The 11,035-nt window shown below is 29.6% G+C and overlaps 1 protein-coding gene across 1 annotated transcript; it reads left to right on the forward strand.

The window, feature by feature from the left end:
* The first annotated feature begins 6,637 nt into the window (after positions 1-6,637).
* LOC21404255 (transcription factor PAR1) lies at positions 6,638-8,771 on the forward strand. The gene is made up of 2 exons (XM_010103860.2): positions 6,638-7,101; positions 8,719-8,771. Exons 1-2 carry the CDS (start codon positions 6,696-6,698, stop codon positions 8,769-8,771), a joined length of 459 nt encoding a protein of 152 aa, XP_010102162.2. The 5' UTR covers positions 6,638-6,695.
* Positions 8,772-11,035: the final 2,264 nt, after the last annotated feature.

Genomic DNA, 11,035 nt, shown 5'->3' on the forward strand with positions numbered 1-11,035 from the left:
ACCCTTTTTTTGTCCATATCTCCCTCGCATATGGGTCCCTTTTCCACACTCATATGCTTTGTCCCGATGAAGTTGAATGCCCATCAAATTGGCCCTACTTGCCCCTCCCCTTTCCTTGCGGGTGATCATCACAGGCCATCCAAGATTTGTGGTCATTTTTCCTCCGCTTGTTTCGAGAGTTCTAATATAATTTTAATTATAATTTTTTTCTCTAATTAAAAATTAAAATTATGAATTATAATTCTAGATATACGAATTAAACGTCACTTTTATTTTTACTTACAACCATATTTGGTTTGGAATGACTAGAAAATCACTAGTCACCTTTTTTTTTTTTTTTTGCAACAATTACCGATGGATGACTTTGTGGGGTATATCATAATGAAATTCATTTTGAAAAGTATATTTATCTAGAGAAGTTTGATAACGATATGGCCGTTAATCTTGGCTGAGTAGTCCCTCACTTCTGTAGCTATCATTTTAACTTTTCATCCCATTTTAGTTTCTTATATATATTCACTACCTAATTTATGATATTATGTCACACTTATCTTGTTTGAAAAGGATCTTGTTTGAAAAGGAATTATTTAAGAAGAATGACCAAAAAAAAAATCTCATTCCTTCGTCGTTTGAGAATAATTAATTTTGATTTTTTTTAATTTTATTTTTGTTATACTCGACAATATTGTTGCTTTTGAAATCAAATGCTCGTTTCTTTTATACAAAGCCAAACAACTTTTCACATAGTTTTTGCAAGAGTCAAATGGTAAGGGCAAACACTTGCCAAAAAAAATGCTATGATATAATGCAGGATTCAGCAATTTTTAAAAAAATACTAAATAGATTCTGACCTTCCGATTAAATACAGGGGGACAGTAAGCTCTTAAAGATGCTCACAAAAAACAAAATAATGTTGGATTAGGTAGATAAACCGATTGTTTATGAAGTGGTGTCTTTATTAGTTTTAGTTTTTGCCTTAGAGCATTAAATAATCCTCACGGACTTGAATCACAAATTCACAGTGAAGATTCGAGTATCTATGAAATAATGCACGCTATTAAGTAATATTCAAAACGAGGTATTTAATTCATTGGTAACTCATTTTTATATCTTTTCTAGAGTAAATCTACTCAACAATTACCAACAAGAATTCTCTCTCTCTCTCTCTCTCTCTCTCATGTGTGGATTTATCTTTTATTTTTTTATTTTTATGAAAGTGTGGATTTATCATTATGTTGTTTATGCAACTATAGTAACCATGTTATTTATCGCATATCCTACATATATAACCTTCAATGAGTAAAAATAGGCATCAAATGGGATTTAGATGAACTAAATTAGGTCAATCAGAAACCTTATCTACTAGTTTTTGTACTTCACATGGGTACGGACAGGTGGGGAGAAGAAAGAAAAAAATAAATTGAAAATCTGAAAATCAGAGAAGGTGGGTGGGATTTGATCCAAGAAAAATGTTGATGTAGGTAGGAATAAAATAGAAAGAGAGTAGAGTTTGTAGCGTGTGAATGTGACAGAAACAAAAGGGTCTGGGGTGGCTCTGATCAAAGGGAGCCCCAAATGCCCAACACACCAAATCTCTCACACAATCCCAATGACCAACACCACCCGCTGGTTTCCTTCTTGGAAACACCACCACCCTTCTCCTCTCCCCCTCACACCTTCTTTATTTTATAATTTATATATATATATATATATATATATATATATACACACACACACACACATTATATATAGTTTCTTATTTATAGGATCCATAATCCATAGCATGAAAGAGTCAAAGGGATGAGGCAAAAGCTAACATGACATGTACTTTTATTTTTTTTTTCCCCTTAATAAAAAAGGTGCATGGAGAAGCAATTAGTTGTAGTTATTTTTTTAGCGTGATTCAAGGGTTTTTACGCGCTAAGTAATATTCACATTACATTATTGACATGTAGTTACTTGTGTCGGAAAATGAAACGTGTGATTTCAGCTCCATCAAAAATTCATAAAATATTGAGCCGCTAACTTAAAAATAGTATTAAATTTTTTACACATGACTTATCATACATTTATTTTAAAAGTTTAAGCAGTTTTTTATTACAGTATTATCTCTCATATAATTTAAATTTCTATTAAGAATTTTTTGTTCCAAGTCTATAAAACTAAATGAGCTCTTAAACTTGATATCTCTCATCTACTCCCCTAAAAAAAAGAAATAGAAAAATAATTCTTGTATCTAGAATATCACTTGAGAGAATAAGCCCAATGTCATGAAACTACCATATAATAATTCTTGATATCTCTCATCTACTTTAATACTAGCTATTTTTATCGTTTCTCATTAAAATATATTTTAGTTTCAACTCAAATTATAAGTTGAATTATTTGCATACTTATTTATATTTTAAATATAGAAACAATTAAAGAAAATAACTATAACTATTTTGTAAAAATAATTTTATTTTAAAAAAGCATGGATGGGGTTTTGAAGTTTTGTTGCACTTCAACATCCTTGCTTGCATGCTTTTAATTTTTTTTTTCATTTGTTTTTTTTTAAAATTGTATTTTGCAGCTTTTTTTTCCTTCTTGATTTCTTTAATTGTATTTTAAATGTTGTTTTTTTCTTCTTCTTTTTAAATCTTATATTTTTTATTATTTTCCATTAATTTTCTCTTAACATCTCATTTATCTTTTTTTTTTTTTTTACTTTCATAAATATTTTCCCTAATAAATCTCTATACACTTTTCTATATTTCTATACTTACAGGAGAGAAGATGTGTAAATTTTTCATTTTTTTTTCAACCATCATTATGTATAATATGAAATTGTTGATTTTCATAGAACCATAATTTTACTTAGGATAAAGTTTAAAACTTACTAACAAGTTTACACTATTGTTGTAAAATTTTTTATAAATATCATTTTTTAATTTATAAAATAATTATAAGTTTACTATATTTATTTATGTTTATCATTATTAAAACACTGTTGGCATCATTTAAAAAAATATGGTTAGCCTGCCTTGTTCCAATCTTGCTAAAAAAAATTCAAATTATTAGCATATTTATTTATATATTTTCAAAAAAAAAAATGTTTGTATTGAAACATTACTTGATAATTTTAAATAGCTTTACAAAACATGCAAATTGCAAAGTGAAAAGCTTATTAATAAGTGGTCGGTGGCGGAGTCATATTGATCTCAATAAAGCATGTGTCTTTATTAAGATTTTGTAATTTTTTATTATATGAAAATCTTTAATAGATTTTTAATTGTATCCTTATGTAATGATGAAAATTATAGTTATTTCCTCACTTAATTGAAAAAATTACACTTGTATCCTACTTAGTAATAAATAGGAAATCTTTATAAGAGGGGTTATTTTAGTGGTAGTGCACATTTTTAAGCATTAAATTTGATCAAAATTTTTAGAAAAAAAACTAACCGAATTTTATATAAATTAAGGAGTTTATTCGATAGGTCGTCCTATCGGTAGGATTTATTTTGTGGTTGTTAGATCTTGTTAAAATTATATTAAATTAAAAAAATATGCAGTGTAAATAATTTTCGATACAGATCTAACGTTTTAAAAATATAAAACTATCGGTAATCTATTTTTTTTTTATCCTACTAGAGAAACTTAGCTCACTATAAATTAACGGTTCAAACTTCAAAACATAACTTACCATTTTCCATACCGTGCTATTTCTTTATTCTAGTTATATTCATTTATTATTATTATTATTATTAGATCGCATTGATACTAAAGATCAGTAGTAATGTCTAGCATTGCCAGGTTTCCATATAAATGCTGGCATCTCTATCTGGCATCTAGAATGGAGAAGTGTAGGTTTTTTTTATAAGAGAAGAAGTGTAGGTCCCATTCACTTCGCTGATTCGAGTTTAGAATTCGAATTGAGATGTGACTTTATGTGAGAGTTTTTTACTGTAGTAAAAAAATTAGATGTGATTGTTTATGAGAGCTTTTTACCGTAGAAAAACTTAAATTTTAAATTCGAATCAGCGAAGTGAATGGGGCTTAAGGTTTTTTTTTCTTTTTAAAAAAAATTTGGGAAGGGAAGTGTAATTAAGTTGCAAATAGGAGGGATTGGATGGGGGCTTAAGGTTTTTTTTTTTTTTTTTTAAATTTGGGAAGGGAAGTGTAATTAAGTTGCAAATAGGAGGGATTGGATGAGTAGCAATTTAAGAAAATAAAGTAAAACAAAGAGAAGGAAAGTGGGGAATTATTAAAAGAGCATATTGTGGGGCTCTAGGTGGGACCGATGGGAGTGAAACGTGGCAACCATGCCAAGGCTAGTGATGTAGATCATAGGAAGGAGATGGGAGGGTGGCCTTTGTGGGGAGGCACATGGGTGGTGTTTGGTTCAAGAAAATCATGTGATCACATGTGCTCTCTCTCTCCCCTCTCCCTGTTTGTACTTGTGGGCCCATTTCCTCCCTCTCTAAATGAACCTATCCACAGGTGATTCTCTATGTAAAGCCCCCTTTTAATCACACTCGAATCCACTTGCGCGTGGGGATTACTCCCTTCTTGCTCTGAGTGTTAACTTTTCATTTTTAATTGATTAAAAATCTGTACAAGTGCATAATTTTACTTATCAGTAACAATAAAAATGAAAAGACAAAAAAAAAAAATAATAATAATAATAATAATAAGAGGATGTTTTCATTATGTAAACATGTGGTAAGTTGCATTCACTTCAGAGATTACCTTTTGCATTTACTACATTGAATTCCTTACTCGAGTGATCACAGAAGTGGTCCACGTATTTACTAAAATTTGCCTTTTCATCTACATATATTTTTTTTTTATATTTAAACTATAAATTCTATCTACAAGAATGTCTTGAATGCCTTAGCTCAATAAATTACAACCTTTGCCGTGAAAAAAAAAAAAATGTTATTAACCCTCTCTGTACCTACTAGTACCAACTGTGGAGTTTTGATATCATGTTTTGCAACAAATTCTTCTTAGATATATCCTATTAAAACTCCGGATTCACAGTTTGAAAAAGAGAGATGGTTCTTTTTCATTATTATTTTCGCTCAAATTTAAAATAATATATAAATATATTGACGTATTTTTAATAATTACATTTTTATTAAATTATATTTTTAATAATTATGTTTCTATTAAATTATATTTTTAATGATTATGTTTTTATTTATAATTAGTAATTTAATGACGTAGACTCATTAATTGTTATATAAATATATATATATATTTTTTTTTTTGTTATACGACAGCTTATTTGGGTGTAGTGTGTTTAAAGTATGCATTTTTTTATGCTAGTCGGTAGCTAATATATATAATGGTTTTTATGCATTTTGCTGGAGTCAATTTTCATCTTAACTCCAAATCAATCAATTCAATCTTCCTCTCACTAAAACACTCTCTTTCTATCTCTAATTTGACAGAATTTCTGTAAGTAAACTTGTGAAAAAGATACCTTTGCCCTTTGTCTTCTTACTATTTATAAATTTTTGACTGTGTCATGATTTATGGTCCGTTTCGTTCATTAATTTGAATTTTTAATTTGAGTTGAGATGTGACTTTATATTAGAGTTTTTTACCGAATTTTTTATTATAATAAAACTCAAGTTTTAAACTCGAATATGTGAAATATAAACAGGCCTTAGAGTCTCATTTTAATCCAATCATTCTACTTCTTGTAATCCGGCTTTGAAAATTTACTCAATTGCCTTGGAACAGACTTATTCAATAATTACCTTTCTAACACACCAAACATCATCGTTTTACTTTATTTAAACGTAATATAAATATTTACTCCCCACACGTTTGATGATTGGTATTTTTGTAGTCTAGCCGAATCAATTATTGGTGTGTATATATAGCTCGTTACCAGGTCAGCCCCAAACATTTAGGCGGACTGATTCACGCCGGGACCAGAGTAATAGTGTTGGCCTCAGATCAGCCTATTTAACCTGATTTAAATTTACAATTTTATATTCAATCAGCATTTCATATTTTTAATTAAATGATTAATGATTTAACTTTTCTTCACTCAACGACTAATGAAATAGTTAGTTATTGTAGAAAGTACATTTTACACTAACAAAATATAATAGAAGGAGCTAGTCATTTAATTTTTTAATTTTTAATTTTTTTTCAAACTGTAATAAATGAAAGGGTAAAATTTAATAAAATAATTTATATTTTAAATTTAATAACTATTAAAAAAATTTATTTAACTAAAATAAAGATATAGTTAAAAAGACTTCTAAAAAATAATAATGAAAATAACTTCCTAACTATTTAAACTACAATTCGAGGAGTTTCCTTACATTCTAACAAACCTTACTTGTATCTTTTCACATAAATAACGTTGGCCACAGTTAGTAAAGTAAACAAACCGTACGGTGCAAGACCACGCGCTTAAAACAGAGCGTGAGATCCAAACCCCCACGCTGGAATCCAAAAAGGCCCAAGGTCGGGGGCTTGGCCGCTTGGGAAGTCAAAAACCAGTGGGTCCAGTTTCGTTGGCATTTTTCATTTCTACAGCCACCACCCCCCCTCTCTCTCTCTCTCTCTCTCTCTCTCTCTCTCTCTCTCTCTCTCTCTCTCTCTCTCTCTCTCTCTCTCCCCTCTCGTTCCCAATAATTCAACCTTCTTCTTCTTCTTCTTCTACCCCTTCTTCATAACTCTCTCTCTCTATGGAAAACATGGCTAACAAAAGCACCCACATTCTTCCCAAGAATAATGCAGCTCTCAACAAGAGAAGGATCATCAACAAGAAGAGCAATATTAGTATTAATGTAAAAAAAAGCATTGAAAATGTTGAAGAAGAAAAACAAGAGAAACAAGAAAGAGAAGAAGAAGAAGAAGAAGACATTAGTAGTAATAGTAATAGTAGTAGTGTAGAAGTTGATGAGAAGGAAGAAGTGGAGAGAAAGATTAAGGCATTGCAAAGGGTCGTCCCCGGCGGCGAGTCTCTCGGCGTCGAAAAGCTTTTCGAGGAAACAGCCAGCTACATAATGGCCTTGCAGTGCCAGCTCAAAGCCATGAAAGCTCTTGCCTCTTTCTTTGAATCCTTGGACAAGGAGAAGAGGATGTTTGGAGGTTAATTAATTAAATTTATTTCAAATCTAAAATGTGTTGTTCTTTATCTTCTTCTTCTTCTTCTTCTTATAGATTTTTAGATAAGTGGTGATATTTTGTAGTGCCCTTTTTTCGTTTCCTTCCTTTTGATGGGAGCAAAGCAAGATTTCCCATCTTTTTTTTTTTTAATCTTTGTTAATTTGTTATAATGTTTATTCTGATGATATCAATGAATAGGAAGAAGGGTTGGTTTATTTGTGCTCACTAATAAGTAGTAATGAGTTTTATGGTTGTAGGGAAACCAAAAAAAGCAGAAAACATTTCTTCTCTCTCTTTTTTTCCCATTTTTGTTTGGTTCAATATTGTTTTAATCTTTCTATGGCTATGGTGATTGACTGTGAATGTTGGCATTGAAAGAGCTGAAAAAATTTATAGTTGATTGATACATATTTCTTCTTTGTTTGGAATGGGCCAAGCCCCCAAGGCTCTTCTGCATTAAAAAAAAAAAAAATATATATATATATATATAGTTGGAGATATAATCTAGCAGTATCGCTTCGCATCCAGAGTTCAAATTTCACACCATCAAATTTTTTTTTATAAAAAATAAAAATAATGAACATTTTGCATTGCGAAGCCTGCGTGCTTTTTGGTGTCTGTCCTTTTCTTTTCTTTTCTTTTATTTTTTTATTTTTTTGCGGAGAAAATTATTAGTGTCCTGGCAAAAGAAAACAAACAAGTGTATATGCAATCGTTTTATTTCCATTTCTTTCTTGTTTTTTATTCTACATTTTTTTTTTACCTTTCTTCTTTTTATGATTAGAATGGGAAATTCCAATTGGTAGCTTTCGTAATGTGTGTCTGTACATATGTACAAAGATGGAAACTTCAAGTATTGCAATTCAGTCACGAAGAAACTATAAAGACTGATAGTTACTTCTCGTTTACAAATGGGTCATTTTGAATAAATGTTTTCTGGAAAAATCTGACATTTATATTAACTCAGAAAACGTGGTAAACTACCAAGATTCAAATATTTGTCAAATAAAAAATCAGTATGTGACAAAATAAAGGATTTCTTTTAGCAAATTAATTATGCATATGGTTGAAATGTGGCAGAGTTCTAATCCTTGTGAACTTTATTTCAACCTTATCCATTTCGTTATTATTATAAGCTGGGGATGGATAATTGATGACTGTCCTAGCTTAGAGTGACCAATAAAAGGATCTTCAAATCCATACTATTTTATGAAACTTTTGTTTCATTTTTTTTTCCATAAAGTTTCTAATAGTGAAAGCAAGTAGGAAAAATGGTACAAGAATGCAAATGGAGGTGTCAAAAAAAAAAAGAAAAAGAAAAAGTTTTAGTAGGCTTGTTTATGTCAAAATGCTATCCCTATTGCTTGCTCATAATTGTATTAAAATGTAAAATTTCAAAAAGAAAAGGAAGAAAAAGCTATTTGCATATAGTTGGAGAACCCAAAAAAAGTGAACAAAGTTTGTATTAATTGGGATTTTTCTGATATAATTGTTATTATTATTATTATTATTATTATGGTAGTAAAAGTCAAAAGCCAAGTCCTTGTCTTGGTCGGACTAAAAAGTAATTTACTGATTTGCTGTCAGTCATTTTGCTAGAGTTTGGGAGACAGAGAGGCTTGATTAAAGAGCCTAATTTGAGAGGAAGATGAAGAGAAGTCAAGGGATGAGACAAACAACAACTAGCTCAATTAACTCAGTTATGACCGAATTTAAAATTTAACTTTTATTATAGTAAAAATTTTTAAAAATAGTCACATTTAATTTTTTTTATTACAGTAAAAAATTCTCATATAAAATCACATCTCAATTTAAATTAAAAATTTAAATTAATAAACTAAACGGGCCTTTAAATATTTTTTTAATAAATTATGAAAAAATGAACTATTAATACATTTTAAAGCTGCATAAAAAATTATATATTTTGTAAATATTTATTCATTTTAATTTTAATTATATTTAACAATTAAAAGATACATAAAAGGCTCTACTATTTAAAAAAAAAAAAAAATGCTGATTCATTTGGCCTTTTTCTAATCAGAAATCAAAAAGAAAGGGTTTGATTTGCTTTTGCGTGTGGTTAATCAATCAATCAATAAGCATTAGAGTTTGTGCATCCAGTGCATTGCTTTTCTACTGTTTTTGTCTAAGCCACAAAACTAGCTATTCGCTAAAAGGTGGTTTTCTTAAACACTCTATTAATTAGAGCCGACATATCTATACTTTTTAAGGTTTTATTATTTTTTATTTTATTTTACTTTTTTAAAGCTATTAGTTGAGTCAACATGTGCTGTCTGCCTTTTCGCACCATGCAAATGGTAAGGTCATATTTTGCTTACAAGAAATCACAAATCAATTACATATAAAATTTAACTGTAGGATATTTTTTTTTTCTTTTGAGCTTTGCCTAAGTGGGATTTTCATTTATTTATTTCTAAGAAATTCTTGGTTGTAAAGAAATTATTTTGATTTTTCTTTTCTCTTAAGGAAGTAGGAAAACAATATCCAAGCTATTAACTATATATGAGAATAACACGTGAATTATAGTTGGATCAGAGTCTATCTCTCTTGACCTTTGTTTCCAATTCAGATATTCAAAGATGCATCAAAAAACAAAAAAAAAAAATCAGATATTCAAAGATTGGGATTTTGGGGTTTGTTGGATTCCAAACATGGGGTTTCAAATACTAGAATTTGCAACTTTTAAGTTTGGATATTAATATCATAACGAGGTTGTGTTAAGATCTTAGGTTTACCTTCGATTCTTCGTGAAAACCTTTTAACACAAATATGAACAAGTGAAAAGTGCAACATAATATTCATTTTCTTAAACATTAATGTAACAATAACGTAGTAAAAGTATAACAACAAAGAATTTACATGTATTCTTCATTTTCTCCCTGAGTCCGTAACAAAGGAGACAAATTACCTGCGAATTGGCTTTTGAATCTTAAAAGAATTTAATTTCACTCACTTATCTGTGAAAATCAAAAAAAAAAAAAAAAAGAAATCAAATTGGTACCACTTTGTTGTTCTTTTGGCAGTAGGATGCATGCATTTGTGTAGCCAAGGCCATGAAATTCAAATAACAAATGACAAGGATAATATAAAAAGAGAGAAAAAAGGAAACAAAGAAATAGTTTGTTGCTTCAAAAAGAGGCCTGCCTTGACTAGTGGTCCCATGGTACATTCAAGGTATTTAGGCTATATGTATACATATGTATGTATATGTGTGTGTGTGTGTATATATATCCTGAAATAAGCTCTGAATGTAAATGGTTGACAACCTGTAAAACTTAATTCTCTCTTCATAAAATAAAAGCCATGTAGCAAAGCATAAAATACATTGCAGATATCGCCCATTCTCATTCTCTTCATCTTATTTGTTGACTTTGAGGCTGGAGGTTTCTTGGTCCCCTTGTGCATTGTGAATTACAAGAAAAATCTCATTGATATTTTGTCTCTTTTTTTCCCCCTTTTTTTTATGAATTACAAGAAAAATCTCATTGATATTTTGATATTACACACATATATATATATATACATATACACACATATATATAATATTAGATCACACTTTCATCTATATAGCAGGACTCAAAATTGAAGTCATTCTCATATACTTGCATGCACGCGCAGATGTACTTCTCTTCGATGCGGCTGTATCTTGTTATCGGTCCTCCTCCTTGAAATGGGCCTTGAATAGTCCAATTTATTGGCCCAATCGAAGAGGATTTGTAACTGGAGAATTTGGATTTGGGGTGATTTACATAAATGCCTCTCTTGAGAATCTTATTTTAAAAAATGCTTACTTTCTCGTTTATTTACAAAACTATTGACTATCACATCTTTAAAGATATTTTATCCTCGTATGATGAAAAAGGAAAAAAAAAATAATTAAACCACAAAAAAATAT

This window comes from Morus notabilis, unplaced genomic scaffold (assembly GCF_000414095.1).
Source record: "Morus notabilis unplaced genomic scaffold, ASM41409v2 Scaffold269, whole genome shotgun sequence".
Classification (NCBI taxonomy): Eukaryota; Viridiplantae; Streptophyta; class Magnoliopsida; order Rosales; family Moraceae; genus Morus; species Morus notabilis.

What these genes read in the sequence shown, in the direction of transcription:
- LOC21404255 (XM_010103860.2), top strand. Translation starts at nt 6,696, where the DNA reads ATGGAAAACATGGCTAACAAAAGCACCCACATTCTTCCCAAGAATAAT. An exon ending in GGAGAAGAGGATGTTTGGAG is followed by an intron (nt 7,102 to 8,718) that starts GTTAATTAATTA and finishes TCATTTTGCTAG; the next exon opens with AGTTTGGGAGACAGAGAGGC.